At 35.3% G+C, this 23,063-nt stretch overlaps 1 protein-coding gene across 3 annotated transcripts in view; it reads right to left on the bottom strand.

The window, feature by feature from the left end:
* Window positions 1–23,063, bottom strand: part of AFG2A (AFG2 AAA ATPase homolog A) — a 337,231-nt gene that overhangs the window by 301,706 nt on the left and 12,462 nt on the right. For all 3 annotated transcript variants that reach the window (XM_080796129.1, XM_080796130.1, XM_080796131.1), the window contains exons 6-9: window positions 22,043–22,172; window positions 21,716–21,772; window positions 18,494–18,617; window positions 15,901–16,156 (exon numbers count right to left, since the gene is read on the bottom strand). In XM_080796129.1, coding sequence (XP_080652255.1) covers window positions 15,901–16,156; window positions 18,494–18,617; window positions 21,716–21,772; window positions 22,043–22,172 — 567 coding nt within the window. The remainder of the gene's footprint in view (window positions 1–15,900; window positions 16,157–18,493; window positions 18,618–21,715; window positions 21,773–22,042; window positions 22,173–23,063) is intronic.

Genomic DNA, 23,063 nt, shown 5'->3' with positions numbered 1-23,063 from the left:
ATCACAAAATTGATAAATTAGCTAGGAATTAACCTAACCAAAAACATATAAGACCTCTGTGAAGACATTTTAATTAAGAGAAAAATATGAATCAAGAGTGAAATTCCAGGTTCTTGAATGGGAAGACAATACTATAAAAATGTCCGTTATATTCAAAACATTATTTATGTTAAATGTAATTCCAATCAAAATGCCAACTGTATATTTTTGGTAAATCAGAATTAACTTTCTCTAAAAATAGTATTGAGGAATAAAGATCTATATATAACTAAGTCAACAATAATGCAAGCAAACAGGTAGGATTTATCTTACCATATAGTAAGATATATTATAATTAGTACTATTAAAAATAGCATGTAAAAGTCATAAAACCAAAGAGACCACAACAGGACACAGGGTTCAGAGACAGATCCATATGTATATAAATTTAATACACAATAAACCTCTGATAATGTATCATAAATCAGTGAAGAAAGCATAGAATATTTAGTAGTTGGTAACTGAATAATGGGAAAATTGGTTCATTGTGTAGATCCCTAGGCACTGGGTCTCTAATGAATTATCCGTGTAGACATTTCATACGTGTTGTCTAAACTCATTGCTGGAGGAATTAAACATGTCCTATGTGACTCCACTGGGAGAGAACTCTTAGAAATCTGTACCAGGTTTCCTCCACGCTTTGCTCCACGTGCCTTTTCCCTTTGTTGACTCTACCATGTATCCTTTGCATTATAATGAATCACAGCAGTTAATATAACTACATGCTAAGTGACTCCTCCTGGTGAAGCATCAAATTTAGGCATGGTCATAGAGACCCCATATATGTAGACAAATATAAATGAATGACAACTGTATAAAACAACAACATTTGGGGATAAAGTGAATCAAAGTATTCCCAAAGTTTTTGTACTATTCTTGCATTAATCTCTAATAAGCCAAGGAGACATAATATGATAAGTAGGATAACCACTGAAAAACAAGTTAAAATGTGTAATGAAAAAGACAACAGAGGAAGATAAAATAATAAAAATACTTGCCTATTCCAAGAGAAGGCAAGAAAACAAAGGCGGGGGGGCATAGAAAAGGTGGGACAAACAGAAAGAAGGCAGATTAAATCTAAGTATTTAAGATATCACCCAAATTTAAATGTATTATGTATGTGAATTAAGACTGACAGCACAGATGGATTAAAAAATACCATCCCAAAATAAACAAATAAAACCCAAATTTGTGCCACTTATAAAAGATGCATTCTAAAAATACAAAGATGGAAAGATTGAAAGTAAAAGAATAGAGAGGGGCAGTGTCTGGGTGGCTCAGCTGGTTAACTGGCTGCCTTTAGCTCAGGTCATGGTCCAGGGGTTCTGGAATCAGGCCCTACATCAGGCTCCAGGTTCAGTGGGGACTCTGCCTCTCTCCCCTGCTCATGCTCGTTCTCTCTCTGTCTCTCAAATAAATAAATAAAATCTTGAAAAAAAAAATAGAGAAAGAACTACCATGCAAACATAAAAATAAAACAGTGCTCCTATATAGACTATCAAATAGACTTTAAGCAAGAGGTATTACTAAACATTTCAGGATAATAAAAGGGTCAATCAACCAAGACTATATAAAATTCTATATTAATACATGCCTAGTAACAAAAGTCTCATGACATAACAAGCAAAATTAAGTAGAACTGAAAGGAAAAATGGACAAATGTGCAACTCAACTTACAGATTTTAACATATTTCCCATATACATTTATAGATACATAAATATACTTATTTACAGAAGGTATAAAAACAAAATTAGCCCACTTATCCTAATTGGCATATATTAAAAAAAAATCTAAAATAATAAAATATCCATGCTCTCAAGTGTTATCTGGAAGATGTACCAAAACTGACATATGCTGAGACACAAAATAACTGTCTGTATATTTTAAGTAGAGAAATCAAAGTATATGTTCTGGAACCACAGTAAGAATTAATAGCAAAATCAGTAACAAAAAGATACCAAAAAATACATTAAATATTTGGAAATTAACTAATTTCCAAATAATTCATGGGTCAAAGAAAAAATCCGATAAAACATTATAATTTTTAAAAACTAAAATAATAATGAAAATACAACATGAGAATTTGTGATTTGCTGTTAAAGCTGTACTAAAAACACAGTGACAGGCATAATGCACATATTAGGAAAGAAAAAAGGCTGACAGTCAATGAGATGCTCACCCTATAAAATGAACAATAAAATATACCAAAAGAGAAAAATAGCAGGAGGGAAACAATGAAGAAGTTAATGAAACAGAAAACAAACATACAATTTAAAAAAATTAAAGCCAAAGTTTTATTCCCTGAAAAGGCTAATAAAACATATAAATCTCTGGCCAGATGAATCAGAGCATGGTCTCACCAGTGTGAGAAAAGACACATTACCAATATTAAGAATGAAAAATAAGACATCACTACAGAACCTACAGATATTGAAAAGCCAGTAACAGAATACCTGGAATAACCCTGAGCAAATAATTTGAAAATCTACATGAAATGAAGAAATTTCTAGGAGAAAAAAGCTTAGCAGAACTACAAAAAAGTACATAATTGAATATTCCAATAGCTATTAAATAAATTTATTCTGTAATTAAAACTTTTCTCACAGACAAAATTCCAAACACGAATGGCTTCATTGGAAAATATTATAAAGTATTTAAGGATGACTATAACACTAAGCTTACAAAAACTCTTCCAGAGAAAAATAAAAGCCAGAACAATTCCCAAGTTGACTCATAAGGCCAGCATAGCCATATTCCTCAAATCTTAAGAGTACATTATAAGTAAACAAAATTGTAAGTGAATCTCTCTCATGAACATACATGCAAATATCCCAAACAAAACATTCATAAAAACATAAATAAAGGATTATACATCAGGACAAAATGGCTATGTTCCAAGAATATGAAGTTGGTTTCACATGTGAAAAAAATCAATGAACACCATTCTCCACGTTATTAGAAAATAAACAATATGATTATCTCAAAAGACACAGGTAAGTATATCATTAAAAAATCAACAGTTAGTTACAAAAACCAAACAGGACTAGACAGAAATTCTTTTCTAGAGTAGCTACAAAAAACAGAGAGTGAATATATTTCTTAACTGCAAAATACTAGAAACTTTCTCCCTAGGATCAGGAATGAGATAAGAATAATTTATTACTTACACTAAAGATGATGTTAGAAACCTTAGCCAGTGCAATAAGGCACAAAAAGAAATAATAGGGGCGCCTGGGTGGCTTACTCGTTAAGCGTCTGCCTTTGGCTCAGGCTGTGATCCCTGGGTACTGGGATGGAGCCCAGCATCGGGCGCCCTGCTCGGCGGGAAGCCTGCTTCTCCCTCTTCCACTCCACTCCCCCCCACCCCACCACTGTGTCTCTCTCTGTCAAATAAATAAATAAAATCTTTAAAAAAAAATAAACAATGAACATAGAGATTAAGAGGGATAAAATAAAACTCATTATCAGTAGACTGATCACATGTAAAGCTATAAGATAATTATATACATAGAAAACTCAAAGAATCTACACATACTCTATTAAGACTAATAAGAGAATTTAGCAAGACAGGCAGACACAAAGTCAATACACAAAAATTTACTTTCCCTAGGTAACAGTGAAAGAAAAAAAACAGAACTATGAGGTAAATTTTTCTTTTCTTCCTTTTCTTAAAGATTTTATTTATCTATTTGAGAGAGAGAGACACAGCAAGACAGGGAACACAAGCAGGGGAAGTGGGAGAAGAAGAAAAGCAGGCTTCCTGTCGAGCAGGGAGCCCGATGCAGGGCTCGATCCCAGGACCCCGGGATCATGACCCAAGCTGAAAGCAGACACTTAATGACTGAGCTACCCAGGTTCCCCTATGAGGTAAAATTTTAAAAGATGCCACTTATAACCGTATTCAAAAAACACTAAATACCTAATAAATATAATGAACATCATGCAAGGCTTCTTCACAAAAAACTTTGAGAGAAATTGAAGACCTAGAATAAGTGAGGGGATCTACCATATTCATGGACTGCAAGATGTCAACTTTCTAATTCTCCCCAAATTGATCAAGAGACTTAAAAATTCTAATCGAAATCCAGTTTGGTGTGGGGGAAGCCTAACAAGCTGATTTTTTTTTAAAGATTTATTTATTTGAGAAAGACAGAGACAGAGAGTGAGTGTGGGGGAACACAAGGATAGAGAAACCCAAGCAGCCAAGCTGATTTCCATCTAACACTATGCCATACCTGCATTACTTACTTGCCAATTCAGTTACAGTTCATATTAAAATAAGGCAACTATTAAAATATTATATCATGAATTCACTGAGAAAATATATATCCATCAACCACAAGTTACCTCTTCACAGGCACTCTTCTTCAATTTTAATTAATCTATTTACTCATTCAAAATATTCATTCACCAAGTACCTCCTAAACATAATTTATTCAACAAATGTATTGAGCTCTTTCATGTAAGAGTCCACAAGAGCAACAAGCAGATAAGCCTCTCATAAGTCTAACAGTCTAATAGAGAAGACACATAATAACAGCTATTATAAACTGTGCGTAGTAGTATGAGGTGGAAAGAACAAAGTGGTACAAAAACATGTCAGGGACATCTAACCCAGTTTTGTGGGATTTGTAATAGTTCAGAGTTAGACAACCTTCAGAGAAATCATTTAGTATATTCTTCTATTTCACAAATGAAGAGAGACTAAAATGTGGGTTCAACCTCAATACGCAGACCTGAAAAATGAGCTGATGTTAAACTGTTAACGTAAGAATTGAGGCCACAGAGGCTGCAGAGTATTCAAGGCAGAGGGAATACTATATACGAAAACCCAGGGACAAGAATGAGCATAACTTTAGAGATTATGAGGCCCTGTAGAACAATAAAAGACAAAATCTCTGACCTTAAAAGAATTCACACCTAGAAATATAAAAGAACATGTTTTAAATAAACCTAAATCCATCTTTATTAATTTGTTTGCAGATATTTAAGACAACATGCCATATTGTCAGAAATGGAAAAAAAACCAATATGGAAAATAATAAATTTGCAAAAGCTATAAAAACTGAAGAGATCCAAGAAATTCCTGCCATAGGCCTTCCAATTCTTTCCCAATCTAAGGTTCCACAACTCTAGACTCTATATAGAGCTACTGTATTTTACACAAATGCTTTTTGAAAATAATGTACAAGTTGAAACAATTTACATGAATTAAATGGTAAATGTATATCAGAGGTTGCAAAATTTAAACATCTCTAGAGCTATCATATTAATGCAACCAATTCTCTGTGGTCATAGGTATGCCACTAGCATGAGTGTCACTTTACATAAAACTTAGCCTCTTTGGTCATATGTTATCTCACTTACTAAATGGAAAAAATAAAATATATTTTATCCAAATTATTTTTTCAGCTTTAAAATTCTATGATGCTAAGCTTAAATGACTGGACATCAACCATTCCTAATGAGGCCATACTAGAATCTATGCCAAGAAATTAAATTTTTAAAAATATATGTATTTTTATGAACCAGTAGAACATAATTAACTAAAGGAGCAATTGGACACATGTACAACATCAGCGAATATAGCTTAGGGCAAGCAATCTATGACATTTCTTTTTCTTACTAAGTTTAAAGTTAATTTTTAAAATGTAAACAAAAACAGAAGCAGTACATCTATGTTCTTAAAAAACACAACTTTGAGACCAAAAAAACAGGTGTAGTTAATTAAACAATAAATTTGTCATTTTGTTTTAATTATTTTATTTTCCAATGCTCTTAAAAGTTTTGAGAATGGAAAACAAGACACAATGAAGAAAAGTCAAAATGCCTCAGGCAAGCCTAATGCCAACACATTCTTTCTAGTCTAAAACATGTTCCCCCTCAAGCTCTGCATCACTATCCAGAGATAATCACATCCGGATAAGAGCAATTACTCTAAATTCATGTTCTTCAAAACCATCTGCTCCAAATTCAATCAACAAACATCATCTTGCCCTACACATATGGAATCCAACAATTTTATACACAGTGCTTACTAAATAAAATTATTTTTGAGACTCCAATTAAGTTCCTTCATTGGAAACTAACAATGAACTTAGACTGATCACAGGAATAGTAATGCTTTTCAGAATATTACCTACCCTACAGACATTTAATTATATGACAAAGTAATGTAAAACATGGCATCTGGATGTCAGATTTAAATCATAAAAGTTAAGCGTAAAATTTCCTCAGGCACATGAAGACTGAAAGCAACTATAATAAAATCTAAGTCTCCTTTTTTAAAATACATTTTCTTCAAAATATCCAAACTATAGAAAATTTATATTTTATCTGGAATCTTTACTCCCCCTCAACTCAATATTAAGTACAGACAAGGTGATAAGTATCACTTGATATATCACTGGGAGAGTTCCATTTCTCACTGCGTTAATAGAAATCAAATAAATACCCTCAAAGAGGGTATTGTGGCTCTTGTTTTAATTACACTTCAAGTGATTGGTGTAACATAAGCTGATCGCAGAAGCTAGGTCTATTCTGAAGCCACTATCACTTTCAAAGTTGCTTTTAAAAGTAATGGGACTAGACAAGGTGCCTGGGTGGCTCAGTGGGTTAAAGCCTCTGCCTTCAGCTCAAGTCATGATCCCAGGGTCCTGGGATCGAGCCCCGCATCGGGCTCTTTGCTCGGCAGAAAGCCTGCTCCCCTTCCTCTCTCTCTGCCTGCCTCTCTGCCTACTTGTGATCTCTGTCTGTCAAAAAAAAGAAAAAAAAAAAATCTAAAAAAAAAAAAAAAAAAAGTAATGGGGCTAGAGAAGGCATACTGGTCTCAAGACCTGAACCCTGGGCCAAGGAAATGTAATGATTTCTGAGAGGGTCTTCTAGTTCTAAAACATCAAGATTAATTCACTTCACCCAGTCCCAGGTTTAACAAACTTTCCTAAAAATATAGTATTTAGTTAAATTTTTAATATCAAATTATTTACTTCATTGGCTTATCAATGTTATAACCTGTTGGGTTAAAAAAAAAAAAAAAAAGATAGTTGACTACAGCACAATTCTTAAGCCAAGACAGGCTGAAGATTTATGGCTTGGTGGACTAGAGCAAGGCCCAGGTCGGAGAAGAGGAACCAGAAAAATAATGAAGGAATATAACCTGAGATGAGGAGGAAAAGGGGGCACAGATGTGGCAAAGGCAGAGGGGAGGCCAACTATATTCAGGTCTTTTTTATGGAAGGTACAAAACTCTAAATAACAGCACAACACTAAATTGAAAAAGTAATTCACAAGCACTATTTCTGTTTCTCCACTTTTAATCACCCTTCAATTTATCACAGTCTAGCAGCTAGCCACAGGACCCCACTAGAACTATTCTCTTACAAGGTCCCCATTTCCCAGGAAGAAACTAAGCAATTGATATCACTGTGGTCTCTAATATTGTTGATCCTAGCTCCACTACTTATTTCCCATGTGAGTTTAGGAAAGTTCCTTAACCTCTCCGACCTAAGTTTCCTCACCTATAAAATGAAGATAACCTTATAAGGGTTGTGGTGAGTAAAAAATGCATTAATATGTGTAAGGCACTTCAAGCAATGGCTAACACATTGGACTAGTGGTAACTAATACAAAATTGATTCTAACTGCTTCCTCTCTGCAATCTTCTCTCATTTGAGTCACCACTTTCTTTCAGTTCTTTTCCCATCTCCTGGCCACTCCCCAGTCTCCTATACCAGATCTTTTCTAACAAGCCAACCACTGAATGGTGGTATTCCCCAGAACCCCTCTACTCTCCTTATCAGCATTCTAAAACCTCCCTGATCACTCACAAACACCCAACACACACAGGTACCATGATTACCTGTTACTGTGCAGTACTTGCCTGGGCACTCTGAGCTCTAAGACAGGGTTCAAGTCTTTCTTGTTCACTGAGGCAGCCCCAGCACCCAGAGCAGTCTCTGGCTCAATAAATGAATAAATGTCTGAATTTCACTCATGCTAAGTGATTTCATTCATTTCAATGGCTTCAGTCACAATCTAACTGTTGACAACTCCCAAGTTCCTATCTCTAACCAAAACTCTCCTCATCTCCAAAGTCTGCAGTTCAAAGTTCTGAACCTCAGACAATGTAAGGATAAGAAAGGGTGGGACGTGGAAGACAGACTGGGCAGGAAGCAAGTAACACCATAGTCCAGACAAGAGCAATGGAAAGAGTTAAATTTTTTTTTAAAGCTCAAATTCTGAATAAATTTTGAAAATGAAACTCACAGGATCTGATAAAGAATAAAAAAAAATAAAAAAAATAAAAAATAGCTCTTAGAAATAACTTATTTAGACAGACTGATTTTTTTATTTCTGTGATTGCTTTAATTAGGAAGAAAACCTTTCCTCAAGTTTCCTACTTTTAGAGTCTTGGCAAGGCAACTCGGAAAAGTTTCCACTAGTGAAGTAAATGTATTACTGAGAGCTTAAACAGAATCAAAACTACCACCTCTTTTTCTGAAACAAACCATTCGGCTCCAGTCATTTCAAATGAAGAGCAAAAGTAATATTAAGATACCCAATTCACTGACAAAAAAAAAAAAAAAAAAAAATTCTACCTCTTATAAAAAAAAAAATCCATAGTATTTATGCAGTGTCGTTCATAACATCACAAATAAAACTATCACTACATTTCATAATTACAAAACAGAGGAGAAAATTCATTGTTTCATGAGACTGGATAATTACTGCTTATTTACCAAGCTACAATAATGAATAAGGATATGATCCATTATAAAATGCATTATTTAGAGTGATGATCATGATACATTGATTTAATTTTGTTGCTCTACTGCAGGCCTGCAGCAGACTCACGTGGGGATGGGGAGAGGGAAGAGACCATGACTCTGCCTATGTATGATATGAGAGCTTCCAAGTTCAGCAAGAAAATCTGTCAGGGAGGACCCCAAAACAAGTCCTAACAAATTATCTACAGTTTGCATTTGTTGCAGACTTTTACTGATACAAATTCAGGAAAAATTACTTCTCCAGCAAGGTAAAGGACCCTGACAGCTTCCCTAACATCTCCTGTACTAGGATAACCAAGAATACTTCATAAAATACCAGTACTGCCAAAATTCAAATAAGCATCCATCAGAGGAATAAACAAATACACACAAAATATGATTTTTTTTAAAAGAGAGAAAGTAACAGTATGAGATTCTGCATAAATCATGACTACTGCAGCCATATTACATTTTTAAACCTCGTAAGAACTCTTAAAAAAATATGGTATCCCTGGTTAGCAGGTGAGGAAACAGAATTTGAGAAATTAAATGAGTAGTGTAGCATTTGAATCTACAGCTCATAGCTCATCATAAGCTTTCCACAAAACACCATCACTTCCCTGAACTTCACTTAAAAATACTGAATTTTTGCAGAATCAATATTTTAATTCTAACTTAGAAAACAACATTAGCAGAATTCAAAAAATGGTGGAAAATTTTAGAAAAATCCTTTCATAAGAGCTGGACTGTTGCATACTTTGTACATAGTAGATCTTCCATAAATTCCTGTTAAAATAAGCTAGTGAAGGGTGGGAGAGGGGAATAAAAGATAAAAATAACTCAGAATTCTGGTATAAGACAGATCAAATTTTCCACCTCAAAAAAAGTTATGTTATAGTAATTAGACTCAGTATTGTTACCAGCCTTACGTAACGGTAATAATGACAAAATCATTGTTTAAATAAGACTTTTAATTTTTCCTGTATGTGATGCTATCTTATCAAGGCCCAAATATTTGGTATGAACATGTTGAAATGATGTGTAATCAACAAGGATGCTAAAGATAAATTCTTAGAATGTGAAGCAAGTACTTCCTTTCAGTGTAAACAAAATGACTGAGTCCACTTCTTAAAGAAATCAAGCTCTATTTATATTCACTCTCCTGAAATGGCACAGGCAGCCTTAGAAGGATAAGTTTATAATAAATCCCTATATTTGGAAAACATTGTTGCTAAGCATCTTCTAACATTCAGCAGAGTTTATATAATTCATGTCTCTGCTACATAATTAACATTTCATGTTTTCCAAAAAAGTGTGGTATGCTTATCTACGCTGTTAATTTAAAACATTATAAATTTTGAAGGAATTAATAAAAGGCTATGCAACTAATTAATTAGAAAGGCAGCCTAATCCCAGGAAGAATACAAATACAGATATTAAATGTCAGGATGTGTCCAAGTTGAGCTTGTAAACAACTTGTCCACTTGAGATAAAACATTTCAAAATGCAGCTGCTCTTTGCTTAAAAAGGTGAGCTACAAAACATTAGGCTTTTGGACAAGTCACAACATATCACACCACACTCTAGCTCAAAAATTAATGATAAAAAAAATAACATTTGAAAATAACTTTCACACCCAACTCTCAACAATAAACATTATATCTGCTCAGATAAAAGACCCAAGTGTTGAAAGTAACACTACTGTAGTATTTCCAATTTTCACATTCATATGGAAACAAGTTAAAAGATACAGAAAATATTTAGTAACATTGGAATAAAAGATGAGAAAAATTGAGATAAGCACGCTGTAGTACCACTCTCACAAACTATGGAATAGATTGTAAACCTTCTAGACTCTGAAAAAGCATGCACAAACAATATATTCGACAGGGACTTTGATCTTTTGTATTAGTATCCCACAACCAACCATTAGATTACAAAAACAATGGGACACATAATCCACTTAGGTTATATGAAATTCTGAATCACTTCAATGTATGCTATTATTAGACATCTGTGTCCCACCCTTTGTTAAAAAGGGCAAGGTTTCTCTGACTAGAAGGCAGTCCAGGAAGAAGGAAAACCATCAGACAGTCAATGCACAAAAAACTCAAAGAACACACAGGTCCACAAATCTCAAGCAAGCAAATATTCTAGGAAAAACATATGTCTATATTTTTATTTGTATGCTTGTTAATTCTCAACTGTTTCCTTAATTGTGGCTTTTCTATCTTTCAGAATTATTTTTAAGTTTTATTCAGAACCATTACATATATGTACCTCCAAGACAAACCTAAGCACTTACTTTCCTAGGAGAGTTGAATGACTATAGTTCAGAACAGTACATTACTGTCATAAAAACTCTGGGAAAAACTCAATCCCATCAGAGGATGGCAGAGATTTACAGTATCTAAATTTATCCAGTTATTTAAATCAGTTAGAGTCTCCAAAAATTAGGGTTAGTGGGCCAAGATCACTGCTTCTCCAAGTACAGCCCCTGCACCTAAAGCACTGGTATCTCCCATAACATGATAGAAATGCAAATTCTTGGCCCCCACCTGGACCTAATGAACCAGTAGGATGGGGCCCAGAATTGTGTTTTAACAAGCTCTACAAGTACTTCTTAGACAGGTTTAAACTGGAGAACTACTGGCCTAAACCAGTAATTTAGAAAATTTGCTCACAGGCAACTGCAAGACTGGCTGCTTTAAAATCAGCTGGGAAACATAAATACTGGCTCCAGTTCCCTATTTCCCTTAATTAATATGAAGGGGGAATGTGCGTGTAGCTTCCCAGGTGAACCTGATGTATGACATTTAAGAACCTATGTCCTAAGTTAGTGGCTCTCAAAGTGGTACCCAAACCAACAGCATCAGCTGGGAACTTGTCAGGATTCACAAGCAGCAGCCAAGACTGAATCAGCAACTCTGGGAGGTGGAGCTCACCCAGCAATCTGTTTTACTGAGTTCTGCAGGTGATTCTGATACATGATAAAGTCTGAGAACCTCTGCTCCAAATGATCCACCCTGAATTGAGAACATATGAAGTGAATGTGGATTTCATGGAAAAGAATAAATAATAGAAAGAGACAGAATTGATTTGTATACTCAGAAATGCATCTCCTAGAGCTAGACTATCTCACTGTCCCCACAAATCTGGAAGTTAAAGTGCCTTCCTTCCCAGATATGCCAGTGGACATTCTCAAGCTGTAAACACAGCACAACTGGTGAACATTGAAAACACCTCCTGAAAAGCACTGGTTTTTAAAAAAATACAAAGTCCACAGTCAGAGCCATGGCTGAGAAATCTTGTCAGTAGAAAGCTAAAAATGGACTGGAATGTTAAAAAAAAAAAAATAGCAGCAGTGATTTAGGCATCACAAAACACTAATACCTTATTTACTGCTACCTATAAAGGTAGCAAGAACCACTTGGAGTTGTTTCCTCAGCACAGACAGGGACTTCTGAAGGCAACAGAAGAGAGAGAGAGATGAATCTCACTAGGGGTTTAAAAACAAAACTGATTCAACCCTCAGGTTAATAAACATTTTTATTGCTCTGTAGGGGCAGTGGGGTGGTAATTAGTCTGATTATGTCTCCCAGCTTTCACATGTATTTCTCAGATCAAATATTTATTGAGCATTTACTACGTGCCAGAAATTATTACTGCTACTTCCAAATATTAAGATATTATCATAACTCTTTTTTAAAAAACAGTGATTCTAACTTTGTGTATAATTCTAAGGTCAATGTAATGATTGCAACTGCTTCTACTTACCCAAGAAAACTTAACATGCTTAAAACAACAACAACAACAACAACAACAATAGGAGGCAACAATTCAAACTTCCCTAAGTGGTCATTTTAAAAGACAGAGACGCATTCCAGTTGTTTTCTAACTGCCCCTCTAAATTTAAGTATAATTCTACTATTTTAAATGCTTATTGAGTTTTAGAGTTGGTTTATCTTTCCTTTTGAGTTGCACTATTACCAAATTTATAATTTACTCATGTCAAGTCTATAGGCAGAAATTATAAAATTGTTTCAATGAGAAAATGCAACTTATTTCACAATTGACATTAGTCTGCTTTGTGGCATTATCTCTAAGAACACTGTGGGAGAAAGCCCTGACTAGTCACTTATTCAGAAAAACAGGTACAAAAGAGAATACAATAAAGGGCAGGAAGGCCAGGTGTATGAAGAAGGTAGTGAATGAGGCCAGGCCACATTTAGTAAATAACTTGGGCATTTATTTTCCTCTTTCCTTTTTCTAATCCTTCCTAGCCTTTTTTTTAAATCTCCCCCCTTTCTTTCTTATCCTCCCTTATGTCTAGGGAATGTCATATTACAAGGGCATTTACATATCATCTGCAAAAACCACCTAAATCTACCCATAGAGAAAACTAAGGCCCAGATAAGGCAAAGAACATGTCCAAGGATCACAAGCACACAGGATCACAGCAGGTATGTCCAACTCTACTTTTCCATTTTCTACTACATTCTCTGCTTCTTTAGAAAAATGCCTTGCAAAAAATTCTAGTGCATTGTTCTTAAACTGTATTCTGCTATATATATGGAATGATGCTACATAACACAACATATGTAAGTATTTAATACAGTATACACAAAACCACATACTTTCCCTACTGGACACTTTAATTATAATGCTAACCTTTTTAAAAACTATGTTCTCATAAACCAATTCATTGCTAGACTAGAGGGAAAAAGATCAGTTCAATACTGATAATTTGAAATTACTATCAATATTTATTTACTACTTGTATTTGCCAAGTATACCCCAGATACCCACCTACCCATCCATCTATCTATCTTCAGGTTGGAGGCCCCTCTCCATCCTTCCTTCTGATCCTTTCACAACTTTTTCAAGTAATATAAGAGAGTAAAGGGTAGAATCTCTCAACTTTTCTTGTTATCCTCCTAAAGATCTTGGGGGTACTACAGTGCCCATGAAAGTAGATGGTTTATTTGCATCTGGTATGTAAATTTACATTATCACATTTCCCCTTAATGTCTTAGGACAAAATTTATGGACATACTTACCTTTGAAATAAAAAATTAAATCAAAAAAGCCTTCCACCACTTTGACAAAAAATTTCTTTTATGATTTAATTCTGATGCAGAGCATAGATTTGGAATAAAATGACCTTAAGTTTAAATCCTAGCTCTGCCTCCTACCAGCTGCGAGACTTCTCCAGAATCTATCTGATACTTATATCACAGGGTTGATGTGAGGATCTGTGGAAAAAATGTTTACCCTTTCCCACATTCTCACCCCCCTCATTCTGCATGTAGAGCTTTTTTTAAGCTTCTTCTTAGATATGGCTATTTCTGAATAACCATAGCATTTCCTTTCCCCATAAGAAAAGTCACTACATTCTCCATAGTTTTATGAGTACATATTTCACTGTGTAAGTAGTTATTCACAAATCTCTTTCCTTCATTAGACTGTATGTTTCTGGACAGCAAGAATCCCAGAGCCTTCCAGAGTGCATGAAATTTATGAGAAAGTAAGAAAAATGTCTGATAAAGGATACCAAAGAATGAATCCTAGGCCAAAATGCACCAAAAAAATATTTTTTGCCTTTTAATCTACATAACCTATGGTTTCCCCCATTTGTGAATCCTCTAACATGGAAATTGTGATAATAGTCAAAAAGAATAAAACAAAATTGATTTTCTCCACCAAGAGTAAGATATTCAAAGAACCCTAAATATCAGGTGCCTGGGTGGCTCAGTTGGTTAAGCGACTGCCTTCGGCTAAGGTCATGATCCTGGAGTCCCAGGATGGAGTGCCACGTCAGGTTCCCTGCTCAGCATGGAGAGTCTGCTTCTCCCTCTGGCCCTCCCCAACCCCCACCGTGCTCTCTTTCTCTCTCAAATACATAAATAAAATCTTTAAAAAAAGAAAGAAAAAAAAAGAAAAACCCTAAATATCCCTTCCAGGTTTTCTTTTCCAACCTGTTTTTTGTTCTATATTCTCTTCTCTGCATATATTGAGCCAGATTAGAAAGATGAAAAGACTAAAGAAAGGATTTTTAAAGCCTACTATATTAACTATGAATCCATAATTTGGAAGAAGTTACCATATTTCTATACTAAATCTCCAAAATAACTAAAGCTCCAACTCAAAAATTCCGTTTCTTCAATTACCTAAAGGGACTAAACTTTTTTTAATACTTAACCTTTTGAAAATGCTGGATAGGTCACAAACTGAAACAACAGAACACAACAACTGAAAAAAATTCCTTCTGAAGTATAAAAGGACCTAGAAATATATACCCAAGGGAATAAATTTAAGGAACCTAGGATTACCGGCAAACCAGGTATGCTTTGAGGTATATGCCCAGCCTTTAGAGGTTACCAGAAAATAAACACATTCTCTTAGGACTAAAAAACAAACAAACAAAAACAAAAACAACAATCAGATTTTTTTTTCAGTAAATACTTATTTGCCTGATAAAATATTTCAACAGCTTATAAAAACTGCCCTGATTGAATACATTTTTCATGGTTAAAATTACTCTGAAAAATTACAAAAATGTTAAAAGATCCTAAGGGCTTCCAAAGCAAAAACAGTTTATGCCATAGTGACGTTCTTAAAGAGTCAACTCACAGCCCTTATACACTTTCAGACTTAAACATCACTATCACATACTCTGCAGCATAGAATTCTTAGATTTTGCTAAGTACTTTTTCAGCACTTCAAAAAATACAAAGCTGCTCCTTTAACGAAATTCTGATCCACCTGCAGGCTCTTCTCCCTAATTTCCACAGCACAGTATCAATAGTCATCGTCGATACTGCCATTAATGCATCTGATGATATATGTGTATGTGTCTGTCTGTGTGTACTTAGGAAAAGTGTGAAAGGAGGTGTGCTATTATAGTGGTTACCTTTGGGAGGTATGAGTGATTTTTATTTCTTTTTTAATAGTTTTCTGAATTATCTAGTTTTCAATAAATACATATTTTATGATTAGAAAAAAATCAGCTATTTCCATTAAGAAATAAGTATGCAAATAAACCAGATTTATGAAGCCTACCAATACAGACTCACAGTAGCAAAGCACTCTCACCTGCTTCATTACACAAGGCTTTCAAGTCTGCTCCAACGTACCCATGAGCACCATTTGCCAGCTGTAACAGTTCAGATTCAGTGAGCAAATGGGGTACCCTTTGAAGCAGTTTCTGGAGAATATCTAGCCGATCTGCAGCATTAGGAACTCCAATCTCAATCTCTTTATCAAATCGTCCAGGTCTTCGAAGTGCAGCATCTAAGGAATGAGGGCGATTTGTGGCCCCAAGGACCAACACTTGTCCTTCACTTCCTTCCTTACAAAATAAAATGAGAATAAATTACACATTCATCTAAAAGCAATATATACATACATATATATTACCACATATATATACCTAAAAGGTATATGTTTATGTGTGTGTGTGCGCGTGTGTATATATATATAGGCACTGGCTATATAAACAAGATTATCTAAGTGTCCAGGCTGTTAAGTCTTATCCTTCACACTTTAATTACTCATCCCCCATTTGTCTAAGTTCAGCCTAAATACTCCCTCACCTAGAAAGTTTCCCACTACACACCTTTCCAACTATAAGTGATGTCTCTCCCGTTTTTGGTATCTAAACGTCACCGTTTTCATAATATCCTACCATATAGTTGTTTTACTTTAAGTTGTCCTTTTCCCCTACTTGAAGGCAAAGACTATGACCTGCATATTATTCAAATAGAACAAGGCTCTATTACACAGTTGTTTAAAAAATATTATTCACATGCAGACTGTACTTTTTTTATTCTAATAAATGTTTAAATTTCTAGAAATATAGAAAACGATGGAACCAACACCTGAGCATCAGCCATCCTTGAATACATATATATTTTTCACATAGGAATGACATTTGGAACAAGTTATAAAGAACTATGATAATGATCAGCCATCTGTGAAAGTTATCCGACATTTTATTCTGATGACCATGAATAATCTCACAAGGACAAACTTAACTGACACAAGTAAGGAAATTCAAACCTATTCACTAACAAAACCTATTCTGCTAACAGAAAATGCATGGATTACAAAAAAATCTCTAAGTTAGGAATTTAGAATCAATGGCCCTTAAGCATTTTCATACTAACATCCATGTCACATGCTTCTAGTCCTGCCCACAGGCAAAACCACCAGTACACAGCAGACCTATCCCAGCAGCAGAGAAAGAGGCAGCAATTAATAGCCTCCAAAATAAAGCCTTCCATCTGATCTCATACTCACCAGAACTCTTCTAATTATAATATAGCTCTCCATACATATTTGCCTTCAAGGTGGAAAGAGTCATCCATAAACAAAGATATTTGGTTGGCTTAATGATTCTACATCTTATTGTAAATAGACAAACTGGCATCCCAGTTTATGTATGTCTCTTGTTAGTGTTGTTACAGTGGTACAGTCCCCAGAGCCCTGCCACCCCCAACATACTAGCATCACTGAAGTCTCCAATTTTTAAGGGCTGAGAACCAAACCTGGGACATAATCACACCAAATTATTGCACCAGGACTGAGAACCAGGTGGTCATCCAGCCTCCCTCAGGTATCAACTCTTCTGTTACACTTAAAATTGTAACACATGTTGGGGCATCTGGGTGGCTCAGTCAGTTGACTGTCCAACTCTTGACTGTGGCTCAGGTCATGATCTCATGCGTTGTGGATCTGAGCCCTATGCTGGGCTCCATGCTCAGTGGGGAGTCTACTTAACATTATTCTCTCTCCCTCTCACCCTGCCCCTCCCCCTGCCTGCACACATGTGCTCACGAGCACTTGTGCTTGCTCTCTAAAATAAATAATTTTTTAAAAACTGTAACACATGTTAACAAATAATGGAGACTTAAAACCCAACCTTCACATTATTTTCACATGTTTAGTTTCTATCAATAGGTAGTAAAAATCAGAAAGTTTCAACTGTCCAGTTGTTTAACGTGCAAAAAGAGGGTTTGGGACTACCTGAGTTCTAAAATTTCTTTTGGTTCTAACATGACTCTAAAAAATGAGTTATTTACAATCCAGAATAAGAAATGTATTCTGGTAAATGGCTGTCAGGGGTCTGAGAGAATTTTTCTTCATTCCTGTCACTACTCCTATGGATCTTCCTTTCATAATCAGCACATAGTTTTTATTAATATACGAGTGTATCCCTATCAGAGAATCTGGTAACATGGGTAGATTCTTTTTAAACATTGTACAAACATATTTTCCATTATTCTCACTCATTTCTTTCACTTGTCCTACTTAAAGCCTTAAAAGAATCCATTTTTACATGTGTATATAAGACTTAAGAAATTTCTTATTGATCTGAACCTTACTGATTTTTGCTTCAGGTTTTTAAGTTAATACCATTACTATCAAAAAAAAAAAAAAATCCATCATTGCATATTATTATTTTATATGCCAGGAAAACATGGCAGTATATCCTCCCAGAAGTTACTAAGATATCTGCTGAAGAAAATATTTTATGGGTCTTTCCTTTAGTTTTTATGGCTAATATTATTCCCTACCCTAGACTACCCCAAAACTCAGACATATTTAATAGTTTTTGCTACCACATACATATATTATTAGGAGCCAACCCTTTCTTACACAGAGTTGATAGTGGTGCTATACTTACTGAACCAATACCATCCATCAATGTTAACAGCGATGCTACCACTCTCTTTTCCACTTCATTCTGAGCCCCTTCTCTTTTAGGACAAAGTGCATCCAGCTCATCAATAAAAATAATTGATGGGTGCCTAAAAACAAACAAGTAAAATAAATTCTTTATACCTGATTTTTAAATTTGATTTATTGCATTTCAGTTGAAACTGAATACGTTTAATTTTTTAATTGAAATGCACATGCAAAAGAATGAAACTTAATCATATACAAAAATAAATCTAGGGGCGCCTGGGTGGCTCAATCGGTTAAGCAGCTGCCTTTGGCTCGGGTCGTGATCCCAGGATCCTGGGATCAAGCCCCACATCGGGTTCTCTGCTCAGTGGAGAGCCTGCTTCTCCCTCTCCCTCTGCCTGCTGCTCTGCCTACTTGTGCACTCTCTATCTCTCTGTCAAATAAATAAATGAAAACTTTAAAAAAAAATCTAAAATGGATTAAAAAACTAAATGTGAGACCTGAAACTATAAAAATCCTAGAAGAGAGCATAGGGAGTAATTTCTCTGATATCAGCCATAGAAACATTTTTCTAGATATGTCTCCTGACGCAAGGGAAATAAAAGCAAAAATAAACCATTGGGACTACATCAAATAAAAAGCTCCTGCAGAACAAAGGAAACAAACAACAAAACTAATGGAAGAAGATACTTGCAAATGACATATCCAGTAAAGAGTTACTACCCAAAATGTATAAAGAACTGATATACCTCAACACCCAAAAAGCAAACAATCCAACTGAATGGAGAGAAACATGAACAGACATTTCTCCAAAGAAGATATACAGATGACTAACAGGCAACATGCAAAGAAGCCCAACATCACTTAACAGGAAAATGCAAATCAAAACTACAATGAGCTATCACTTCACAGCTGTCAGAATGGCTAAAATCAAAAACACACAAAACAAGTGTAGTTGAGGATGTGGAGGAAGAGGAACCCTCATGCACTGTTGGTCAGAATGCAAACTGGTGCAGCTACTAAGAAAGTTCCTCAAAAAGTTAAAAATAAAACTACCCTACAACCCAGCAATCACACTACTGGGTATTTACCCAAAAAACACAAAAACACTAATTCAAAGGGATATGTGCCCCCCCATGTTTATAGCAGCATTATTTACAACAGCCAAATTAGGAAAGCAGCCCAGGCGTCCACCAACTGATAACTGAATAAAGAAGATACGGTATATATACACAATGGAGTATTATTCAACCACAAAAAGAATGAAAGCTTGCCATTTGCAGTAACATGGATGGAGCTAGAAAGTATAACCCTAAGTGAAATAAGTAACAGACAAAACCATACGATTATCTGTTGGATTTAAAAAGTAAAACAAATGAGCAAAGGGAAAAAAAAGAGAGAGAGAGAAACCAAAAGTCAGACTCTTAACTATAGAGAACAAACTGATGGTTACCAGAGGGAAGGGTGAAATAGATGACAGGGATTAAGGAGGGCAATTGTCATGAGGAGCACAGGGTGACACACAGAATTGTTGAATCACTGTTGTACACCTGCAACTAATACAATACTGTAAATAATACTGGAATTAAAATAAAAACTTAATAAAAAAAAGAAATCCAATGTATCAAATTCAGGACTCAGTTAATAATATTAAAGACAAAGGCAACATGGGGGCGCCTGGGTGGCTCAGTGGGTTAAGGCCTCTGCTTTCAGCTCAGGTCATGATCCCAGGGTCCTGGGATCGAGCCCCACATCGGGCTCTCTGCTCAGCAGGGAGCCTGTTTCCCCCTATCTCTCTGCCTGCCTCTCTGCCTACTCATGATCTCCGTCTGTCAAATAAATAAATAAAATCTTAAAAAAAAAAAAAAAGACAAAGGCAACAGGATGTTAAACTGAAAAACCTTACATTAATTCTAGCCCAAATTATTAATTCATCACATTCTAGCACATCTGAACAATAAAAAGCAGAGTACTAAGAATAGTCTACTGCTCATGAGATAAGTCTATGCCCAAACAGAACTTGCCCTCTAATGCCCAGCAAATTGTTATGACTGCATCAATTCAGAATCTGAGGCCAGAGATGTCCCCTGGAGCAGATGTAAAGTCCAAGGTACAGAAATTCCAAATGTGCTCTCTCTCTCTCCTCTTTTTTTTTTTTGGCCTATTTAAAAAAGAACTTTCAAAGTGATCAGTTCTCCCATAAAAAGATGTGCATTCTCTCACAAAAGAAAGATTCAACTGCCAGGAACAAAACAACAATGAAAACACACTACACAATACAGTGTACCACTGGTTCTCAAATTTTCAGTATTGGGACTACAAACCCTATAAGGGACTACCTTATTTCAGATATGATCTCTGGGAAAAAAAACAACTTTAAAAATCAAAGTTCTTTGGGGGCACCTGGGGTTTGGTCAGTTGAGAGTCTGTCTTCAGCTCAGATAATGATCCCTCCTGGGATTGAGCCCTGTGTTAGGCTCTCTGCTCAGTGGAGAGCCTGCTTCTCCCTCTGCCCCTTTTCCTCCCCCCAACACTTGTGTTCTCTTGCTCTCTCTCTCACTTGCTCTTGCTCTATCGCAAATAAATAAATAAAATCTTTAAAAAAAAAATAGTTCTTTTGATGAGAGCAGAATTATGCTAGTTAAATGCCAAAACAATGGCAAAGACATAGCCTTATTATGAATAATATATTAGACCAAGTTATAAGCCACATTCTTATACTCACTGCAATGTAATATGGTAGCCTAAACTGAGGAATAATCAATAAAAATTGTTTTTAAAGAGCGAAAGATTTGTCCCTTTGAAGCAAACTATAATTTAAGAAAAAATTTTAAGCATAAAGGGATACTATAATACAATCTAGTAAAGTAACTAGATAAACTGAATATCCTAAAGTATCATAGGCACTCTAAAGAAAGAACATCAGAAATGCATATCTGAAGTAAAATCATATGATTTACCATACAACAGTGTCTTAATTCTCCTACTTCAGGTAATTCAATAACTCATTGATCAAACTCCCAAAACAATATTAGATAAAAATAGATGAAATACAACTTCATTAGATTTATGGTCATTTCTAAAGCTATCAGTATTATTTTTGTACTGTTCTTTCATGTTTCATATAACATGTTAGTAACTCTACTTTAACATAGCCTTGACTACTAATTACAAATTAGTTACTCATTAGATTACTAATTACAAATCTACATGTAAATACCGTAGAGTGGCTTCAGCAAATATCTGACGTAACCTTGCTTCTGTCTCCCCATAGAATCTGTAACAAATAAAATGCATTTAAGAATCAATGCTTAATGTTTTAAAAGTTTCATCTATAAAAGCTTATCTAACTTTTCAAATACTTCCAGAGTACTTAAACTTGCTTTCAAAAATTATTTTCCAAACTTAATTTGTATACACAACCAAAAGCAAATTTAAATTATTTTCACATATGAAATATCCAGACAGAATGCTATGCAGTCATTTTTTAAAATCACCTTTAAGAAGTACTTAATAACACTGTTTATTCATTAAATTATTCACCTACTTGCTTATAATTTCAGGACCATTAATTACAGAAACATAGGCTCCGACTTCATTAGCAATCGCCCTGGCAATCATTGTCTTTCCAGTACCTGGAGGGCCGTAGAGTAACAATCCTCTAGGAGGGGGAATTCCTAGAAGAAAAAGAAGAGAACAATGGATTCAGCATTACTAGGTTTCTTGTGTTATCATATGACTGCAAATATGAGTTATAAAATAATAAATCTACCTTGTATCACAAAACTAAAGTAAGAGTCAGACCTCCTGCCCCTGCCCCCCTCCTCCAAAAATGTACTAACTAGCCAAACACTGATCTCAAGAAATGACTTTCTCTCTCTCTCCCTCTTTCTAGACCCAACCAGGCCAGGAACACTAGTGAAAAACTGGCTGGACAGCCACATAATTGCTATGCCCCATCCCACACAGCACAGCTCAATGATCAGAACACAAAGCTCAGACAAGAACAAGGCCACCCAAAGCAAGCCAGCAATCCTAATTTTCACCCAACTAGTCATCCTAGATTATATAAGCATTACTAGCAAAATGTCAGTCAAAGGGTACATATATTTTTATATATAAAGATTCACGAAAAATGAAAAGGCAGAGAAAGAAGCACCAAACTGTAGACCCCAAATACATGCAGAGCATCCAGGCAGTTACCACACAGAGGTAGCCCTGAGTTTCCTTCAAGCCAATCACTCTCTTAACCACTTGCTTCAGTGCAAAGAAATCCGCACAGAGTTATATTTCCTAACAAAGAAGTTTTATCTAACATATTTGAATGTTTGGTTTACTTCTTTGGTCATTACAGCTGATCTAGAATGACAAGATACTAATTCTAGATCCAATAGAAACAACTGTGGAAGTATGCAATTAGAAGAGACAAGGCTGCAACTAACTCATTACAACCTAAAGAGATCAAGCACGGAAAAAGGCTCACTTAACTGGCATCTCCCAAAGCAACTCATACCTCCTACCATACCTACCATTCAGGAAAGAAAACCAAGAAAAGAGGGTGAGCAATT

This window comes from Martes martes, assembly GCF_963455335.1.
Source record: "Martes martes genome assembly, chromosome: 2".
Taxonomy (NCBI): domain Eukaryota; kingdom Metazoa; phylum Chordata; class Mammalia; order Carnivora; family Mustelidae; genus Martes; species Martes martes.
Note: the sequence above shows the minus strand (reverse complement) of the source record. Positions and strands in the feature narration are given on the sequence as shown.